This window comes from Diadema antillarum, unplaced genomic scaffold, assembly GCF_040938485.1.
Source record: "Diadema antillarum isolate AM-2024a unplaced genomic scaffold, OU_Dant_1.0 seq00001575_RagTag, whole genome shotgun sequence".
NCBI classification, from domain to species: domain Eukaryota; kingdom Metazoa; phylum Echinodermata; class Echinoidea; order Diadematoida; family Diadematidae; genus Diadema; species Diadema antillarum.
The window spans coordinates 336,841-359,557 of record NW_027272295.1 but is presented as its reverse complement, the minus strand read 5'-3'; the positions used below and the strand labels follow the sequence as shown (position 1 = coordinate 359,557).

The following is a 22,717-nucleotide window of genomic DNA, read 5'->3' as shown; positions in this document are numbered from 1 at the left end:
CTCTGAAGTTGAAGCTCCAATAATTTATTGTAATGACTTCCAGATGATCTGGTTACAGTTTTACACAGACTGTCTGCTAACTGATGGGTGACATCCATGATGTCACTTTACAAAATCATTTTATTATAATCTTCATTATTTAACATCATTTTCAAAATGAAACTTGGTACATGTAGATATATATTTCAATAAAGATAATCTATGAGTACAAGACATTATATAATTGCCCTGAAGCACACTTGCATGCACATTTCATTTCTATTTTAATCTCTTCTTCAGTGAACATCTTAAGAATTACACGACCAATTGCCTCCAATCACGGATTGAATGGATCAACTACTTTGTCAGTCTTGGCAAATTTTCTAAATTCTAGTTTCATTTGAATTAACACTTTAACAATCCTCCTCCATCTGATCTAGAATTCACAAAGCATATGAATTATTTCCATTCCTATAGTATTAGTAATGTTTAACAATGGTCACATGGAGATATTCTCCGTCAAATATGTGTATATCTAATAGATAAAGAATCACCTCCTCAGAAAACAACTACTAGTAGAAGTCACTTCAATGAAGTATGGTTTGCTAAATACAAAATATAAGGGCAGTTGCCATCAGGCAGTGGTCTGTTGTAGGTTTGTTTTTTTTTTTTAATGATTTTTTGCATGACAATCACCATATATCTACATCAACACATATGCATAGCAGGCTTCTGGTACAATGTAGCCTGACCATGATGCAGGCTTCAAAGTGATTCACGACCAAACTGCAATCGATATGGAATCCACATCTTTCGCAGTATGTAATTTGATAACGACACAAGCTGATACAACACAAGATCATAACAGTCCTGCCTGTACATTTACATGTAACTGCCACATGGTTGCCAGGTATATCAGGGACATAGGTTATAAATGCATGATTTAAGTACACCAGTGGCTGTGTGTTAACTCGATTGTGACATGGCACTTTGAACTCTGAACTATCTTGACTGGGGAAAGTGTGAAAATTGCACTAGTTACAGGTATTTGATTGATAGCTTCTCGACAATGGTTTAATTACCTTTTACATGCCATCGCAAATTATCTAGAGCAACATACACCTCAGTGACAGTGTCAGTCATTGCAACATTGGAAGTACACTCCTGTTTTTGTTCCTGGTTCATTACAACCTTAGTATATCTAGACAACTGATCACAGCCTGTGTCAAACCATTCAAAAGAGGAATTACACTCTACACAATTTTGTGACAATAGCATTGCCACAACTTTCTATTCCTGCAACTGGTCTCCCTATTGCAGCCACTCACTGGTGCACTCCCAGCGAGTTGCCAACCCCACTACTGCTGGGTGGCCACAAGACCCTCTGCGACATTGAAGAGGTTGATGGGGCTGTTGCCGTCGGTGAAGATGGTGGTCTCCATTCCGAGGCTTTGAAGGAGTTCCACCTGTCAAGAGAAGGGTTGTTCAAACCATGCAAGTCAGATTTTACTTCATGGGCCACTTGAAATAAAAGTTGGCTAAACATTGGTGATATGGTGCAGATGAACAGGCACTTGATGTTTCGAATTATATGCATTCCATTCTCACTTTCATATATATGAATGATTTATTCTCACCTACTGACCAGCAATGATTTCAGTGTCTACATCACTCTATAAACTGATTTTATACATGATGTTTGGATTTCATAGACTCATTAGCCTTATTTAGATAGTTGCAAAATCCAAGACAGCAACTTCCATTGACAGCCAATTGTCTATATACAACCTGTTGCACGGTGTGAACATAGACAGTACGTAGCATACTGCCTCCTCCCTTAAACTGGACCTAGAATATCAAATGAGGCAATCCCTGCAGGTGTCTGGACTCCAAGACTATCATGTACTGTAAAAGAGGAAATTTTTGCGGTGTTGAAATTTTCGCGCATTTCGTGCAACCAGAACTAGTGCGAAAATAAAAGCATGCGAATATTTTTGCTTGCCATATGTTCCAGTAGTTGATATCTTGATTCCGTGGAATTAAAAACACACAAAACTCTTTAAACTGATAATTAGTAGAGCGAAAATATCCACTTTTACAGAAACTCACTCACTTAATGAATCCTTGATACTGACTGGTTGAAATTGGGGGGATAATTTCAACAATTGTCTTCAGCCCCATTGAACTCAAATTGCCCCATAGTAATAAACTGTTCTCTTTTGGTTGGTAGTGGTACATACATTGTACGTGCATGCACTGTAGTATGATGTGGCTTCATAGAGCAAGAGGCGACCCATGTCCAAAGTGACCGCAATGCAAACATCAAATCTCTTTGTATTCAAAATAGATGTGACCTACTCAAATTTTAGTCAGGGCATTGTTGGTATTAGTGGTTTGGGGGATCTCAATTCATTTGCTATGCAATGTCATTGCCATGAAGGGCAAAAATATCAACAATGCCCATAAAAGCAAACCATATCTGTATACCGGTTCCTACATTCTACCACGTGCATTTCCATTCCATGTTACAGGTAGGACACACTTGTCCTCTGCCTGTGACCACAGAAGAGCAAAAGGCCCATACCTGGAACTTGGGTCCACTGCTGGCAATGTCCCTGATGATATTCTTGCCGAGTGCATTCACCATCTGGGAGAACTTGGATACCTGCAAGGAAACAATAATTTTAATTAATCACAGGATGAAACTACTGCAGAATCAGCAGTCTACAAAATGCAACAAACCTGGAAATTTTTATGTGACAAAATATCAATGGATATGAATTAGTCATAAAGCTAATCCACTCTGCATGTTTTTTGATCTTTCAGCCCACACTCTATACAGTGATCCTAACATTATCATGATCAGTGGTAGTATAACACTTGCTGTGTTTTGCTTGCTGATTGACACAGATGTCTAGATGAAGCGCATAATAATGAACAGCAACTACCAAATACCTGTAATCAATATTGTGTCACTACGGACATCCTGTTGGACTGAGGCATATTGATACACCCGATTGGGTACGCTAACTTTAAAAGTATGTCAAATTTGGAGGAATTACTGAGGGCTGGCATGCTAACTCTTCATGTGCGACATTCACACACCTGGCTCTGTCGGCGGCTTGCCAAGTCCGCACATTCTGCTCAAACGCACAACCCCGTCCAAATTGTTTGATAAATAGCTAACAGTACAATGAAATATTTACTGATTCCATTCCTCACACCTGTAGATAGTTTGCATTGTGATTGAAAAGTGGTGTTCCATTGGGGATATTCGAGTATACATTCTATTTTTTTTTTGTCCCAATTGTGTCTGCAAAACTCATGCCGCCTAGACCTGGACAATAGCATAGTGACTGTGTTGTGATCTCAGGATAATGTGGCACAAAGGGGGTTTACATCATGACACACAATGTATTAACCCATTGTGGACGAACTGATTTTGCTACAACACGCATTTCCCATAGACACCTGCCTGAGTAAACTTGGAACTCGTCCTCAACAGGTTAAAGGGTCACCATGACACATTGACTGACTTCCCAACAGCATTGAAGGCTCCCCTGACTGATGCCACAACTTACGTCAATATCAGCCAGCTCCTTGGTGCGTGAGATCTCCATGTCGCTCATCTCCCGCTGGTAGTCCAGCTCCGAGCTCCTCAGCATCTGAGTGGTGTCCAGGTCGCTGGAGGCTAGGATCTCCTCTGCCTGAGCCTTCAGCCTGGCCGCCTCGATGGCACTGAGGCCTTCGATCAGCAGCCGCTCTGCTTGGGCCTGCCAAGAAACGGTGGGAGAAATATCTCTATTAGTGAGACCTTTTCTTATACTCACATGTGAAAAACATCATGATGACATCATGCATCATAAACAACAGCCCTAAAATGACTGATGTGAAAAAATTCATCCCTATTCATGTTGAAGGAAAACTACAATAATTTCAGTCAATAAATGCCATAGAATCCGAAGTAGCTACCCGAGTGGAAGCGTGGAAAAGACTTTTACTGTACCTGGACATTACAGATTACAAGTGTAATAAACTAAATAGGCATTCAAAGAGAAAATCCACTGTATGTTTATTCAGACTGTGATAGCTTGGGTAAGAAGAAAAAGAAAGGACACTGAGAATCCCATAATAATCTGACAAAAGATAACAAATTTTGAAAGTTCACATGACTTCAAAAATAGTAATATTGCTTGCAATCTCACATACAAATTATGTGATATCACAGTCTCAAATGTCTCCCATTAGCTTGCCAATAAATCGTTTTGAAACAGGTCTCAAAAGATAATGCTACATTCCAAAAATCATATTATTGGACACTTGAAATAACAAAGTAAGAGCACCCTTTTGCAAGGAGAATTACATGGGCTATTCATTGGCTAAAAATCTATTTTCTGACATCTTCAAATCTCGTTTCACAAAGAGTTTCATATTTCTACAAAGCATTACTTCTTCTTTTTCTTCTTCAGGTAATCTTGATCATGAACTTTTTTTGGTTTACATTTCGAAGGTAAGTGTAGGCAAGTTTTAATGTCCATTAGACATAGGAAAGGCAGTACCCCAAAAATATGAGAAATGGCCGTAATAAAAAAAAAGACAAAATATCTCGAGAGGGCGCTATTCACCTGAGCTTCTGCCTTGGCCTGGCCACAAGACTCGACGGCCGCTGTGCTGGCCTGCAGCTCATGAAGGAAGCAGCGAGCCTTCTCATTCTCCTGTTCATTAATCAGCTTCTGTCTCTCCAACAGACCCCTGGCCTCCTGCTCCTTGCAGGCAGCGTCATGGCCAGCAGTACGCTGGATGGACCTAGGTCATATTGTTAGATGGGAATTGGAATAAATTACCAGAGAAAACGAGGAAGGCCCCATCACTTGCTGCCTTCAAATCTTTGTTGAAGACTTACCTTTTTTCAGAAGCCTTTGATTAATTTGTTACTTATTTTTTGTGTGTCTAATCAGTAACAATGTTTGGAGCTCTGTTACTTCACAGTGCAGTAGAGTATATTTATATAGTAGCTGCGCTATACAAATTTGTCTAATAATAATAATGATAATGGGAAGCAAATTAGACAGGTAGGAACAGCCATGGGGCCAGAATAATGCCCCAGTACTCCACTGCCATAAAGTAGCTATAGTACATTGTAGGGCAACTGACATTGGAGTTGGGCAAGCAATATTTGTTTCGTTTTGTTGCTGTTATTGGTGGGTTATTGCTTTTTGTTTAAGGCCACAGTGGTGTCTGAGTATTCCCCCCCCCCCACCCCCCCCCCCCCCCACCCCCGGTGCATCCAAGGTGGTCTGTTTTGTTGTTGCTGTAGTTTTTTTTACATTTTTGACAGTGGTGATAACACATACGAGGTCAGATTAAAGGGATTTAGAGCATTGGCATATCACCAAAGAAAGACACCCAACCTCACAGAAAAATCTTTTCAGCAGAGAAAAAACGTATGGCAGACAGTTGAGCTCCTATTGTACATTGTACGGCAACTCAAATTTGGGTGAGAGATATCAGATCTAGTTTTTGGCAATTGTATTTCTCTGCTGCCCTCATTTTGAGAAATGACATGCCAAATTCATGTTAACCCGTTGAGGACGGACTGATTTTGCTACAACACGCATTTCCCATAGACACCTGCTCGTGTATACTTGGGACTCATCCTCAACAGGCTAATAAGTATGATGCAAACTACCTTGGAATGTCATGCTTGAATCTCTATACAAACAGAGCAAGTACTCATATGAGTAAAAACAGAAATATCAAATGACCGGAAACCCACGAACATAAAAGTGTTAAGAACAAGAATTCTGTGAGAAATCAATGCATACACAATTTTAAAAATCCAAATGTGACCCGCTACAACAAAAGGATCCTAAAGTCACTGATGGCTGAGCCGAGAAAACAAAGTTTGAAGTCAGATCATCAAAAGTGGTCAAAACAATCGTATTTCTGTTTTTGGCATAATTTTGTAGTCTAATGTTTTGTCTATCATCTGCCAAAATTTTGAAGCTAAATGGTCAAAGGAAAGGTAAGAGATCAGCGTTTTTCTGGGCCATGATTTTCCGACTTTCAACGTAACAGATACGTGTCCAAAGATTTGGATTTAGCGCCGCAGCTAGACTCCACCCCTAGCAACGAGGGAGTGATCTAATTGGTCAGTGCGTGGCATCCTTGTTACTGATTGGTTGTGCGTAGACAGCTGGCGCTAAGCTTGAATGAACATTGCGGAGGTTGCTAGGAGCATACCTTCTATTGTCAAGCGGTGAAATTGTCTCGCCTCCCCTTGATCATGATACCGTCGGAAGGATAACTTTGAAGGCGTTTTCCTCGAAACGCTGATTTCCTCAACCACTTGACATGCGCTAATAAAATCATCAATATCTCCGCATCCGAGTACTTTTACCAGTTGTGCTATATATGAAATTAAAGAAGAAGAGTAAGGGAATAATGTCATGCCATTTTCAGAAAATTGTCCTCCCCCGACTTTCAGATCCTTTTGTTGTAGCGGGTCACAAATAATCAAGGTTTGCCAGAGCTTTCAGATAACTACTTGACCTCAATGAAACCTCCCTGTGGTGCTGCTCATCATATACTGAATTTTGACCACCATTCATGCGGCCATGTGAACGATTATCAGTTTTGGCCTCTAAGGGGTCTCTAAGCAATGTGACACCTGTACTATACCAATAGACAGATAAAGAGACATGAGAACTGAAGGGTCTTTAAGGGTGTTAGAATGGCAGGGTGAAGAAAGAGGCTCTGCTACATGGACAGGCTGAAAAAAATGGATGAGTTCAAAGGTTATCTGAGATAGAAGGGCTAAGAAATTAGGAAATGAGAGTTCCTAGAAGGAAGGATGAGAATGAAATGTTGTTGATTTTTTTTTTTTTTTGAAAGGCTTTGCTAACTAGAAGTGTTTACAACAACGAAAGAATGGCTCTATGACTCAATGACTAACAAAACATGCAAGAAAAAGCACCAGCAAAATGGACTTACTGTGTTGCTATTTCGATGGCCATTTGAACGGACTTAAGGAGACTTGTTCTCATGGTGGAGTCCACAGGTTCGATGGCTTGGATGTCTACATTAGTGATCACCTGCACACAGTTCAAATTAGGACCCTTGTTATGAACATAAACACTGGTATAATGGATGCCTGGAGCAGATTGGTTCACCTTCAAAGTTAACTTCTCACCTTAGTAAATGGAAAATTGATACTAGATGCCCACACTGAAATGCATGCACAACTAGTATGTTGCCTATTGCTATAATTTCTTATGTGAATGAATATGATGGATATTATGCACCTGTTCAAATCAGAAACAAGTCAGATATTTCTTTCTCTTCAATGCAAGATCAGCAGCACCTGAAGTCTGTTCTACCCTTTCTCTTTCTTTCTTTCTTTCTTTCTCTTTTTAAACAGCCCTTACATTCAAATCACTTCGGGAATGGAATAGATCAAAAAAGACATCAAGTACCTTGAAAGGAAACTGGCATGCTAGACTTTCACAACAGCCAGAGAGTAGATAACTAATATGAATAAAATGTGATAGTGTAACATGCATATATTATGTGTGTATGTATATGTATGTGAAGCTTACAAAATACAGAAAACAAGTAGATATGTTCAAATGACTTAAATATCTTTCTTAATGTTTGAAACAAGATACTTTTTGATCACCAAACACCATTGGGTAGACTTTAAGACAAGGTTTTTGACTCTGTTGGTTCCCAAAGAAACATCAACCACTGAACAAATTGTAGATATTGAAACACCATGACAGATATTTGTTGTGTTTTTTTGTTTTTTTTCCTGAGAACTGGGCATAGGGTATATCACATACGACAAGCCGTACTGTCTGAGTTTTGCTCATGTGCAAGGCAGGGGTCAAAGGTTACTCACCAGCTTGTTGGCATCAAATACAAGTTTATCCTTCAGTGTCCCGTCCTTGTTGAAGCCAAACACTCCCGCCTTCAGTAGCTGCATTGAGTTGCGGTGGAACTCATCAAATTTCACTCGGGAGACAGCGCCTCTGACGCGACTTCCTGCATGCAAAGAAGATTTTTTCTTTTTAAATTAGTGTAACAGCAGCCATATACTACATGCTGATTCCACAGTCTCTTTTTGCCTTTCAAACATATGTTATCATACCAGATGTATTTTATTCGCAGGAATAAGATATATCGGGGAAACAATGCATCGGACACTAACATAAAAGATACCAATTTTCACTGAAATCCTCCATTATCATTGTGTCTCTTGCAGGAACAGTAACAATGTCAAAAGAAAAAATGAGATCGCATGATTCATCACAAGAAGCAGGTGGGAAAGTTTAAAATGGGGTTGAGTGGGAGGAAGGTAAAGTGTCGAGAAAGACATAGTGTGAATGAAGACATGCAGTCCTTAAGACCTTACCAATCTGTCTGCAGGCAAATCCAATGAAATCTGGTACAGAGAAGATGGAGCTCTCTTCAACTGGGTCTCCATGCTTGAACTAAAGAAAGAGAGAAAGAGACCAATCAATCTATCCATCCATCAATCCATCCATCAATCTATCCATCCATCAATCCATCCATCAATCTATCCATCCATCAATTCATCCATCCATCAATTCATCTATCTATCCATCAGTCTATCAATCTATCTATCTATCAGGAGAAATCTAATGTCAATGAATTTATATGTTTATGATCAATTTATTTTTTCAAACTCATTACTATTATTATCACTATTTTATTACTTTTATTATCACAATTCTTATTATAGTGATGTCGACATACAAGTACCTTGCTGATGCATCACGCCTGATCAAATGCCTGGAGTGCTACATTCAAGTTTTTCACACTTGTATCATTGCTTCACATGGTTTTGATCTTTCATTTCTTGCTCTTTTTATGTGTGAAATACATGTATAGGTTTCTTAAATTGAGTTTCTGAAACCCTACATTTCTTTTCTTTTCTGTTTGGACATGGGTTCTCCTACTAGCGCATGTTCAATGACGATCATATTTTCTGCCGGAATTCCCTCTCTTTTGTTTTTTTAGTACCATGTTATTTGATTGACACAATCATGAAAAATGCAAATGTATTTTCAGTCATAAAAAATCACTCATGAAGTGGAACATGGTAGTCGACAAGCAATTACTGCATGTCCTATTCCAAACTTGATATGTGCACTGTATTCAGAACAATGACCATACAATTATCCCATCCCTGTAACATCATGTTATGATATACAAGAAAATCGAATTCCACAAATGTCCACACTCGATTTGATCAAAGCAGCATAGCACAGCAGCATGGGTTGAAATTGACAGTAGTTGGAATTGACAAAACAGAGGACAATAAAATCAACAATAGTGTGGCAAAATCTGGTCAATCTAATACCTTTGCTTTAAAAAGGGACAATCACATAACAGGACTAATTTTCTTTTCAAAGAAAAGGAAATAAATGTGAATTACTTCAAACAAACAAGAAGCTCGGCAAAAAGAAATCTGGTTCGTTATCAGGATTTAGCACTGTGACTGGGATATTCAGCTGTGACAAATACAACCACCTCACCTCAAAATGATTGTTGAAAGCAATCTTGATTTGTAGTCGAGCATGATCTGCCGTTTCCACCTGTCAAACAAGAGGATGTAGAAGAGAATTCACGTAATCACTAGTTGACTCCATGCACTACATTCTGACTGAGTTAACACAATGATTACATACAGGTTACAAAATTCACATGTTTTGGATGGACAAATCAAAATACAAATTACTTTACACTAGCTTTTTAATTGTTTGCAAAACTTTAAGTGTAAAGGTGTGTATAATAGTTAAATAGAGTTAAGAACTCTCCAACCAGCATTCAATGCATATTACGACCCTCATAAAATGTCACTCATGAATCTACACAAGTCATCACTCAAAATGGTACACTGTACCGTAGCACAGATTCAAATGTAACTGACAGATGCCCAGCCAGTCTTTGAGCCAAACGCTCATTCTACTGAAGACACATCACGTCACGTCACACAATGCTTTCAATGATAATGCTGTGCTGCATATCACATATCCCTAGACTGACCTGGAATATGTCGGTGATGTAGTCTGGCCCCAGCATGAGGCAGATGGTCTTCAGGGCATTCTCCACCTTGGGTTTGCCGGCTGGTTGGAGAAAGTAGGTCAGTGAAAGAATATTTCTGGGTACTTTTTGAGGAATGTTAGTTCTTGAAATAACACAGGAGTGTGCCATTTAGTAAATAACGGAATGTGTGCTTATAAGAACAATCTACAATATGTACCAAATACATTGAAACACTGGTTCCACATCTTTTACATCTCAATGTCACTAGCAGTTACCCATAGGGTCCCACAAGTAACATTCTGGTGATTTGGTGCTGTATACATTACATGACCATGCATCACAGCACCAACATTAAGTCGCACGCCCTGATTTTATGTGAGGACTCAAAATAGGCAAAACGGGTCAACCTAGTCAAACTGGAGAACTTTTTACATTTTCTAAAAGAGCAGTCCCTCTCCTAAAACAAATTGTGAATTGAATTTTAAACAGTTTTGCCAAAACACCTTTTTGTAGAATAGAGTGATTAAGTATGTCGTACAGGCCCCTTTTCATTCCCCTAATAATCCTTTACACACTCTTCACTTTCAACTTTCAACTTCCAACACTAATACCTTTTGAAAGGATGATGGTAAAGGTTTAAAAAGTTTTGATTATATTAGTCATGGATATAATGTGTTAATAGAGCATGCTCAATTTCAGCTTAATCGGGTGATCCCTTCATTGCTGTTGCCAGGGTGTTTACATCCCGTTTTTCTTTTTTGTCCCATTCATTGCACAGCTAGCACAGCTGGGTCAGATTAAGGGCTTGAATAGACCCTAAAAGCCTCTTTTCTCAGTACAATCTTCCAGTACACACTTTTCAAGAGTGTGGCTTTCTTTCTAATATTTAGATAGGTTGGGAGAGTCTATTCGAATTGAGTTGTACATTATTTCATAGCTTAAAGTCTGCTCTTTCAAAATCTATCCTAACTAAAAATCTATGTCTGGTGACTATTTGTTGGTTTTGTGATGCAGGGTCACATATGATAGCTTTCATTTGAGCACTTCATGGTTGACCTATGACTGTTTGCTTCGGTTGCAGAATTTTCAAGAGCCTCTTGATTGCTACATTTTTTTGACTGATCTTTATGACAGATGATGACAGATGATGTTTCTCTTTGAAGTTGGCAAATTTTGGTAAATATCTCTCTGATTTTGTTCAGATTTCAAGAGTTTAACACTAAAAGAGCCAGGGGCAGGTTTCCTGCAATAATTTGACAACACAAGAAGGCCTCGTCATGAGTCTTCTTGACTTATGTTTTTTTTTAAAGTCTCAGGCAACTTTTGATACCAAATTTGCAGTGTCTGCACATACCATTACAAAGCCAAGCCCTTTCTTGCAACTGCATGTTACCCCAAAATGGGAACAATTTCCTGATTTTGTGTACATTTCCTATGGAAAACAGTGCCCTGTCATGAAACTCATCAACAAAAGAATCTGTTCTCACTGCCGTGTCTTGTGGTAAACTTGCTCACATTTTTTTGGTAGGTCCATGGATACAAACACAGGACAAAGCATATAGCACCAAAAAGCTTACAGGCTGAATATTGTGAAAATAGTACAACCAAACAGAGATTTCTAACTGCTTTATCAGGTTTTCATGGTGACAGTTCACACAAGTTCTAATGCTCATTTTTGACGGAGGCAAAAAAAAAAAAAAAAAATGAAACTTCACCTGCTTTCTATGGGAAATTGCTACCATGTTAAATTGAATTTCCTCACAGTTTCTTGCTATCATCCTCATTTCAGTGAGTACACACTTATTGTAAAACAAGAAACAATCACGGCATGAAATTTGTACTAACTGGAGCTAACAGCCATTTTCACAGCATGACACTTTCACGAATTGTCGTTAGCATTCAATGCATTGTGTAGACGAAACCTTTTGTGTGCATTTTACTTTCATAAATCTTGGCTCCTCAAAAAATCTGCAAAAGTTTCATGCACACAAAAATTTCCAGTTTTACAGTGCAGGGTGCGCTCACATGCACCAATACCATTTGCGGTCGTTTCACACCAAAGAATTCAAATCAAATTGACTCACCGCTGAGACTGAGGACATTGAAGTCTTCATGTGGGCCAAGAATGACCATGTCAGGACCAAAGACCACACGGGCCGTCTTCTCTTGATACTTGTACACCTGTCCACATTAGAAGTAAAAAACAAAACAAACACTTTGCATTGTATGTTGGCCATTGTGTAACAATTATCTTGTTTCCTTGTATTTCTGGGTTTGGTGTTTGTTTGTTTCTTTTTTCTTTCTTTCTTTGTTTCCTATGTCTGTGACTCTGACATCAAAGTGAAGTGAAAAATATTCCTCCAAAGTAAATCATTAGCTTTGTGGATGTGGAGAAATTCATGTATTTGGTCTGCCACAGGGACATTCACACTGCTAGTGAAAAATCACCCCACAGAAAAATTGCACCATTTCTGTTAAATGGCAGAGCAATTGCGCAAAAAGCCACCTGAAATTGCAAATCACAGCACATTTATGGTGGCCAAAACTTGCGATATGTCTGCAGTGCCAATGACTTTGCGAGTTTTTTTGTTGCAGTGTCAATGGAATGCACAAACATCATGAGTGTCCCCTGAATACAGACAACATTACAGATGAAGTAGTAGATTGTCATCTCACCTGCACTGCTGTGTTGTGGGGACATCTGTATCTCACCACTTTGGTCTTGTCCCGGGGCTGCAAAAGGAATCAAACATTGCATCATCATCAGAGACTAAGATAAGAGAGAGAGAAAAAAAAAAACAGCTATGCAAATCAGACGTAAGAAATGTGCATAATAAGTACTGCTATTGGCTTGCAAATGGAAAGTTTGTAAAAGCTTGACATATGCCAGGAATAATTCTTGCAGTTCATAATTCCCCTTTATAGTATTAATACATTTAACATAGTGTTTAGCACATTGATACTCGCAGTTTGCATATGTAACTTAGTGAATTTTCTCCCATATCACGTTGCCTATTTCACCAGGAATAGCATTATATACAAATGTAGGTGTCACAAACTATTCCATGAGGTGCCAGAGGAGCATTATAATCCCGTTCTTGAATGGAATTTCAAGTTGATACCCCTCTGCCAGCCAAGAAAACAACAAACAAACAATCTTTAGCACTTGCACTTTATTAGCAACTTTGCATCCTTGAGCAAGACAGTGTATACACAAAATGCTCCTCCTAATCCTGCTTTATGAATGGACATCCAGAAAAAAAAAGCTGAACAATATTGTTCAGCCTTTCTACTACCCAGATTTATGAATTGACACCCAGTAGAAAAACTGGACAATGTCGTTGCTGGATCTAGCAATTTGTCTAAGACAGTGGCAGCCTGGCTTGAACATCTACCAAGGAGTGGAGAGAATGCAATATAAAGTTCAGGCAGGATTCGAGTGATTGGGGTTATGAATGTGACCCTGCATCTCAAAACCACCAAAAAGTCGCCAGACAGGGATTTCTAGTTGAGGGCACATTCTGAAAGGGCAGCCTCTGAGCTTTTAAATGCCATGTAACTCAATACAAATGGATGTTCCTTACCTATCTACTAGTATTTAATGGAAAGAATGTACAATGTACACCCTCTGGAAAAGTGTTCATTGAGAAAGGAGGCTTGAAGCTTAGGGTCTATTCAAGTGCTTAATCTCAGTCAACAGTGCTTTGTGCAATGAACGGGACAAAAAAACAGGATATAACACTCCACAGCACCACAATGACAGGAATATCAGGTTAAGTTGCAATTTTACACGCTCTACTCATGACTGATACCAACTTGAAATGCAGCAGCATCATTCTTTCGAAAGTTATTAGAGTTGAAAGTGAAGGAAGTGTTAACCCCTTGAGGATGGGCTGATTTTGCTTCAACATGTATTTCCCATAGACACTTGCCCGAGTATACTCTGGACTCGTCCTCACCATGTTAAGGGTTTATAAGAAGTAAAAAGGGACCTCTAGGACATGCTAAATGACACTATTTAAGAAAAAGGTGTTCCAGAAAAATTGGCAAAAATACAACATTCAATTCATGCTATGATCTTAAACTTAAGAATTTTGTAAAGTAATTGCTCTTTCAAAAAAGATAAAAAACCAAAAGATTTACCAGAATGACCCAGTTTAGTAACAACCTAACAAAAAAGAAATCTTGTTCATAGTTTTGTGAAAGGACATCTCCAAAAGGAAGTGCTTTAAAGAGTCTGATATACTACAGCACTCATGGCTTTATACCACATGACTGCCTTTGAGTGTGCTTTCCTTTAAGTGTTCTCATATCAAGAGATTGCTGAAGATGCCATGGCAAACCCTTTAATCCTTTAATATGAGCTCCCCCTGCCTACCTTGCCTCCTGCATACTCTGGGTCGATGGACTGCTCAAAGTAGGCCAACTTCCTGATGTCACCCTCACCGCTTCCTCCTCCATTTCTGTCAAGGATGCATAAAAAAAAGGGGGATTTTTTACAAATTGAATGACATACGACTGATTCAAAAACGTGCTGGTAAAGGTTGAAAAAGGCCCTTCCATGAGATAAAACTAATTTCCCTGTGCATTTACATATCAGAATATATCTTGTATGTATAAAGCACTAAAATGTATTATACTGGATCTAGGACACCTGCTAAATATTTCAACGATTAGCATGTAAACATCAAGACCAGCCCTGATCACACTCAAGAATCTTTCACTTCTCATATGGCACAGTTTGCTGACTATTGCTAGTCACATGGGGAAAACCAGGAGAGGGCAGCACCATTCACCTGTTTTCTAGTGTTGGTATATGGGGCGGACCATTTTCCTCAGTTTGCACACTGCTGTTTGCTAGGAAATTAAATGGTCTTTTATGTGCGTGAGTTGAGACTCTAACACTCCGAACCGCCATTTAATTTCCTGTTCAAGGGGCAGAATGTTTTTACCTCTTACCGGAGGGAACAGCATGATTGCACACAACACTTCTCAGCTAGACTTAATGGCCTGCATTGAAAAGGGTAGTCTGTGGATTATATCTATGCAAATTTCATAAGTGCAAATGCGTGTGCACGATTGTACATGCCAACAGACATCCTATAATGAAGGCACTCGCACACACACATGTGATATGTACACCTATTTCGTGCTCGTTTTAGTCCACTGACTTAATCTAACTAAGCCATTGATTTGATTTAAACTAGCTTTGTGAATTTGCGTCAATAGGACTCCAATCCAAGCCAACTCAGACTGCAAGGCAGACCAGCTACTGACAAAGCCAGTGACATGACATTTGCTCCTGTGAAAACTGCTCCGGTCTTACTTTCTCCAAGGACTTGGGGTTAGGTTTAGGTTGTGATATGGGTTCAGGTTTAATTTAGTTTGATGTGAGGATTAGGATTAGGGTTAGGGTAATGTTTGTGGGTAGAATTTATGTTTGGCTTTAATAGCGTACAGATATTTCGTGAAAGCAATTGTCGCAGGAGCAAATGTCATGGAACCAAAGAGCCACCTCACTGATCTGATAATGTGCGATATCATCATCTTCATCATCATCATCAAATCCAAATGTAGTTTCATCAACAGTATTGTTGTTATCAAGTAAGAATGAGAGGGCAGTCCTGTTAACATGGATGATGAATTCAAAGCCTTCTTTCGCGCGTTTTATGCTGCAAGGCTTACCTGAGTATGGAAAGCACAAGAGGGTCCAATTCCTTTTCCCACAGCATCTCGTGCTCATTGAGAAGATAGGACCTCGGTCCCAGAACCATGTTCACCTACAGATTAGAACAAATGTACAAAAAAGCACAACTATAATAAAATCTTAAATTTTGGCAATGAGACAAAAATTACCCTGTAGAACCCATTCCCTTTGATATTCTGCAATCCCAAAGAGTTTACTTGAGACTGAGCAGGCACTCAAATACAAAAGGTTAACTTTTCGACAATTTCTTCAAAAAGAACACACCTGCTGATGGTTCCATATGAAACAGACACAGACAAATGTTATGTGAAGCCAAGAACAGTAATCATGTCAAATACAAATTATAATTTTAGAAATGAGCAGCAGCACAAACTTATGTACATTATATGTTTTAGTCATTTTCTATCACCGCATTTGTCACAAAAGCTGACAAGAAAGCAAATACTGGGGCTCCATAACCAAAGATGGTTGCAATAATTACACCAAAATTGAATATGAGAATAAGGACCCATTCACATCTTAAAGATATGCAATTCTTCAAGAAAACAAAAAGGCACGTGCTAATTATTTCATTCAAGTTGGGTTTTAAGAACATTCTATAAACCTCTATAGCAAACTTGCAAACACAGGTGAACATTCTGATAGAATCAAGCCTTCAATCACTCACATCTCCAGTTTGAAGATTGCGGACATAGATTCCTTCATTCTCACCAAGGGGAATAGCTTTCCTGTTAATAAAGCATATAGAAAATCAAGGAAAATGGAGATATCTATAACTGCATGATCAACACAATAAATCCTTCATTTCCATGGAACAATCTTTAACACACAGATTACATAAATCAATAAGGGGCATTTAAAAAAAATGATAAACATATTCTGCTATGCCAAGAATAAAATGCAATCTGTCAAATGAAATTATTAGAATAGCCAATGTGAAGAGTTTTACAATGATTATCATATCCCCCCCACACTTCATCACAAATGGCACGATAAAATTCATGTTGACATTGGCTGTGTTTTTAATGTATGTAAATAAGGGGACCTGCCTAACATAGCAACACAAACGCAACTGTGTTTGAACAACAGAAGCCCACAAATAACTGAAACACTGGAATGTTCATACAGTGGCAGATTACTGCAGTAATGCATGGCAAGTTCGGTATAGCTTTTTCCTACACTACTAGCAATCGTTCTTTGATGGTGCAACTCACAAGTTTTTAAGGTAAAAAACCAAATTATATGTGACCAGACATAAAGAGAATGACAGTGTTGCCGAATCTTGACGACCTGTTTTCACGATTTTAAATTCGTCAAGACTTTCCAACAACATAATTATAATAATTCACCTTTAAAAATTTGGGGGTTAAGATACCAAACTTTCAGTGTATCAAGAAATCTAAACTTTTGAACATTTTCAACCAAATGATCACATTTTGCATTTTCCCTGTTTAATGTTAAAGGGATCGTACAGCTTTGGTTGAGACCTAATTTCGGGTTTCTAACATTTTTTTGTGAAATAATGAGAAACCTCTTATGAAATATGAAAGAGCATGTAATTCTATGAGGAATTCAACATTTATTTGATGAAAATTGGTTTTGAAATGGCTGAGATATCCAAAAATGAGCGATTCTAATAAAGTGTGGGACCCACACTTTATCACGATCGCTTTTTAGGTGATAAGCTATCAGCGTATCACCTATTGTGATTGTCAAAATCTCTCTTTATTTTTTTTTATTCTTCTTTCTTTCTGGACAATTTTGTGTCGTCAATATCTCAAGAATGACATTACGCAATAACATGACATTTTCAGTCAACATGTCTCATGACAAAATCTAGCCACAATAAGGTTTTCATGACAGTAACATATCTATGACGTCATCCAGGCGCCATTTTGTGATTTTCGGACCTTGTCACATGATCGATCATAACTTCATAACTATATGTCATTTCTGTATCATTTTCGGTGGACATGAAGTTCAGGTCACGCTCTATCTTACTTTTTAACGCTAGTTACACAGGTCATCATTACGCGCGTCAAAATTTTAAAAGGCTCAAAACAACTTCCCAATGGGAAATCTCGAAGTTTCAGACAATTTTAAGCGTTTCAAACATTTTCTCGCGTGCGCGTCCGTCCGCGCAATTTCGCGCGCAGAGCCCGTAAGCAACATGAAAATGCAATTTTTTTGACTGATTTGGATTCCTGATACTTTGAGTAACAATATCCATTGATTTCCGATCGATTTCGACCTATAACAAAGGAATGCACTGGCGTCAAAGTTAAAATTCCACGTGCGCGTCTTTCTGCAAATATAGTGAAAAAACATGTCTTTGTTTATTTCGCCATAGCTCTTTAAATCGTCCGTTGACCCTATATTTCTATTGCATATTACAAAAGTATATGAATTGTAAATAACATTCCTAGTATCAATATTGCCAGGAAAACGTGATGACGTCATCATATCGTCATTTTGAATAAAAAAAGTGGAATTGATTTTTTTGAGGTACTGTTTCTGACATTCATTTGCTCGTATCTCTGTTGTTTAAGCTCAATATTATCCCAAATTCAGATATGTTGCACTTTGAACATTTGCCTTTCAAGTCCATGTGATGGTTTTGAAATATGATGACGTCATCACACTAGAAATTGTGATTAAAGGTAAAGACTCAAAATCAGACAAGTTTACGTGTTATGTCTATGGGAGGTGATTTTTTTTAAACCATGCATTGACTTGACAACGTTTAAGCACCTTTACCTCATCTGATGTTGCTCCATTTCCGCTGAAACATAAATATGTTGTAGCTGAGACAATAAGCTTTAGTAATCATGCATTTTATGTTTTCAAATCTCCTCATCAGGTTGACAATTTTGCAATTTAAAACTGAAAATGAGAAGGCAATCTGTACGGAACGATTCCCAATTTTTCTTTGCAACTGTATATTGATCGAATCCACGCTGCCACTTGTGAGAAGTTGAATAGCGCCATCACAAGTCAACACTGTCACGATAGTATTTAGATTTAAGTTTCGCACTCAATCTTCAGGACAGCCATGTGGCATAATCGGTTAGCGCGCTGGTTGTTCATAACGCCATACCGGAAGGCGAGAGGTTCGACTCCCGCAGGACTTTTATCCGTTCTTTCTTTTTTTCTCTTTTTTTTTCGGCAGTTCAGCTTTACTCCGATGTCATTTATCGTATTATTTTATCAAGTGTACGTAACCCGTGAACACGGCTGCTCTATTTCCCTTGTTTTGTATTGGAGTTTGGAGATTGGGTTTGCTTCATTAATTTTGTCACACTTAATGTTGTAAATTGTCCCTTGTTACAGTGTCCCGCTTGCCACCTTTCGTTTGCTCTTTCCTTTTCTCTTCATTGGTTATTGTTATACTGTAACAGGATAGGTAGGAACATGTACATTTAAATAACTTGCAGGAATGGGAGCTGAATTGATTAACTCTAGTCCAGGTGTATGGCGTCTCGCTCATCTCTTTGAAATTCCAGGTTGTTATTGTTTGACCCAATAACGGAGTTGTAGACAGGTTATATGTTGCTATAGAGGTATCTTGAGCCACATGAGTGGAAAGCATCACTGTTTAGTAGTAGTAATGAACTTTTTCATGTTGTAAATGGTATAAAGATTTAAGATAAATATATATATATATATATATATATATATGTATATACATAAATAAAAAAAGATTAAAGATAAATTTCACATCCAATCTTCGGTACAGCCGTGTGGCTTTATAGTCGCTTAGCGCGCTGCATGGTCATTATGCACTACCTCAGGACGAGATGTTCGAGACCCGCAGGACGCTATCATTTTTTTCTCTCTCTATTTCTTTGTGTTTCTTTTGGCAGTTCAGCTTTATTCCGATCGATGTCATTTATCGTATTATCTTATCAATTATACTACCCCACGACACACAGTCGCTCAAGTTCCTTTTTTTTTGTCGGAGGCTGGAGGTTGGATTTGCTTCATTTATCATACGTATTGTTTAAATTGCCCTTGGTACAGTGCCCCGCTTGCCACCTTTCCTTTTCTCTTTCCTTTTCTCTACGTTTGTTCCTGTTACACTGTCACAAGACAGGTCGGAAAATAAATTGCATAACTCACCTGGAGCAGGAATGGCAACTGAATGAATTAACTCTAGGCCAGGTGTATGGCGTCTCGCTCATCTCTTTGAAATTCCAGGATGTTATTGTTTGACGCAATAACGGAGTTGTAGACAGGTTTTATGTTGTTATAGAGGTATCTTGTGCCACATGAGTAGAAGGCATCACTGTTTAGTAGTAGTAATGAACTTTTCCATGTCCCTCCATGTCAATTATAGTGTGTTCAAAGGGGATGTGTGTCTATCTGCCAAAGAAGAGGAAAAACTTATTTTCGTCATGGCTGTTTCTCTATACGTAGCCGTAGGTAATGAGTGTTGTTGGTATCTGAGCAGTGAAGAACAGAGCATCAGGCTAAAATCCCCCTTTGAATAGTTATACGCGCTAAGCGTTCAATTTGATATATCTTTCTTTATGAAGTCAATCCCTGCTAATGGAGTTACAGAATTATGTTATGACACGTTTCACTGAAAGTTTGTAAAGCAAAGTTTATGGACAAGGCAAGCAATTGTACATGAATAATACCTACCATTGATTTCAGAGGGAAATTATGGTATGCCTAAATGTAAGGGTATCATTGCTTTGGAATTGCTGAGACAATTATGCTTGGCACGAGGGCTTCCACTTCTAATAACTGATCCCTTTGAAGATGTGTCGGTCACGGGTGATCGTCATGATTCATCTTTCACGTAGAAGCTTACATTCCACACTCTTGGTTCGAGAAGACTTACCATCATACTTCAATTTGTTATTAAAGGTAAAGACTCAAAATCAGACAAGTTTACGTGTTATCTCTATGGGAGGTGATTTTTTTTTTAATGTGCATTGACTTGACAACGTTTAAGCACCTTTATCTCAGGTGATTTTGCTCCATTTCCTCTGTAACTTAAGTATGTGGTAACTGAGACAATAAGCTGCAGTAATCATGCATGTTATTCTTTGAAATCTCCTCATTAGTTTGACAATTTTGCAGTTTAAAACTGAAAATGAGAATGGAATGTGGACAAAACGATTCCTGATTCATCTTTCACATACATAAGTTTACGTTCCTCATATTTTTTCGTCGAGACGTATGGCCGAGTGGTTAAAGGCGACGTCTCAGAGACGTGAGGTTGCACACGTGCGGGTTCGAACCCCACAAGATCACGAAACAAAATACTTAGCTATCTTACTGTTTTTTTCTTCAATTTTGTATTACATATTCGTCCATGTAGAAATCACATTCGTATATAAACGCACCTATACACACACAGACACACACACACGCCATATCCCTCTTTTTGTGTGTTGGAGACCATATTGCTTCGACTGCTGCAAAATTTGGCAGGCTGACTTTGTCAAACCGATCATATAGTCCATGGGCCAAGAGCCGAAAAATGGGTTGTTGGTACCACTCGAGGTGGCAAAACCTTTTTGGTGTCATTTTGTTTGTCGGACATAGATACGCTTATCAAGCTATGATGTGTGTGTGTGTGCGCCCTTGCTGGCGACCCCTCTTTTGACTCCTCCAATTTGTTGGCTTTTTGCATTGTCTGCTGTGATTTGTGAGTTTGTGAGTGCTTCTAGTTGACCAGTTTGATACCTGGATACCACTGGACATCTATCTGATTGATATGGAATTTCATCTCCTCAGAAATTGTAGAGTCAATTTCTCAGCTTGTGGTCCTATTTCACTTTTACTTGCCTGCCTGTCCCATATGTGCTTCATCATGTCTTGTTCTGAAGTTCATGGGCTTTAGCTGGGTGCTTCTTCTGTGCAACCAACCGGAATCACACACAATAGGATGACATGCAGTGTCCATTGTGTAGCTTCTTCTTAGTACCACCAATGTCAATAGCTCTGCCAGAGTGGACTCTCCCCAGGAATGCCACTTATTCAGTACAGCACAAGTGAACTGAAGTCAATATGGAATGGTATGAGCTTTAACCAACGCATGTTAGCTGCTTCTACTTATGGAAAATTGAAGACCTTGGGAATACACAAGAGGCGCAATGGTCACAGGGGCTGCCGTGGTGGTAAGAAGAAGCAGATTATTGAGAGTGAATCCAAAGCTATGAAGAGTTCAACTCTTCCTGTAGTTGTGCATGCTCTCTTTACTCTTGGTCTGATTAACTGTCAATCAGCATGCAATAAATCTGATTTAATTAAGGATCATCTGATAGACCATGATATTGATGTTCTAGCATTGACTGAAACTTGGTTCAAGCCAGGCGAGCCCCAGAGCGCAGCGAGAGTAACTCCTTCTGGATACAGACTGCTTCATGTCCCTCGGAAGTATCGCAGGGGTGGAGGTGTAGGTCTTTTGTACAAATCAAGTCTGTGCTCAAAAGCAGTAAGAACCAACATTCAACCTAAATCATTTGAGTTTATGGAAACTGATTTGTCACATGGTACTGCAAGGATTAAGGTAATTGTTGTTTACCGTCCACCACCATCACGTAAGAACTGTTGTACGTTTACTGAGTTCATCCATGAGTTCTCAGTTTTGTTAGATAGACATTCCTTGTTCACTGGGAAATTGTTCATTCTTGGTGACTTTAACATCCACTGGGAAAACCAACAATCCAATGACACTAAAGCTTTCCAGAGACTTCTCCTAGATCATAATCTGCAGCAGATTGTGGATGAGCCTACTCACGAGTCAGGTCACATTTTAGATCTGATCATCACCCATATTGATGTGGAAGGCATAAATTCAGTATGTATCCAGGACTCGATATCAGATCACAGCTCTGTCCACTGTCTCCTCCAACTCGAGAAACCCAAGCCTGTGAAGAAGAAGATCACCTACCGCAAGTTGAAGACTATTGATTTGACTCAGCTTAGGTTTGACCTGAAACATTC

General features: G+C 38.8%; 1 protein-coding gene across 1 annotated transcript in view; it reads right to left on the bottom strand.

Annotated features, from left to right (window-relative positions):
• Positions 1–232: 232 nt before the first annotated feature.
• Positions 233–22,717, bottom strand: part of LOC139710847 (major vault protein-like) — a 46,091-nt gene continuing 23,606 nt past the window's right edge. The window contains exons 13-26 of the mRNA XM_071622768.1: positions 16,425–16,485; positions 15,736–15,830; positions 14,429–14,513; positions 12,727–12,783; positions 12,135–12,231; positions 10,051–10,130; positions 9,540–9,599; positions 8,393–8,471; positions 7,880–8,022; positions 6,973–7,073; positions 4,605–4,785; positions 3,561–3,752; positions 2,564–2,644; positions 233–1,445 (exon numbers count right to left, since the gene is read on the bottom strand). Of these exons, the coding sequence (XP_071478869.1) occupies positions 1,338–1,445; positions 2,564–2,644; positions 3,561–3,752; positions 4,605–4,785; positions 6,973–7,073; positions 7,880–8,022; positions 8,393–8,471; positions 9,540–9,599; positions 10,051–10,130; positions 12,135–12,231; positions 12,727–12,783; positions 14,429–14,513; positions 15,736–15,830; positions 16,425–16,485 (1,420 nt within the window). The 3' untranslated portion in view covers positions 233–1,337. The remainder of the gene's footprint in view (positions 1,446–2,563; positions 2,645–3,560; positions 3,753–4,604; positions 4,786–6,972; positions 7,074–7,879; positions 8,023–8,392; positions 8,472–9,539; positions 9,600–10,050; positions 10,131–12,134; positions 12,232–12,726; positions 12,784–14,428; positions 14,514–15,735; positions 15,831–16,424; positions 16,486–22,717) is intronic.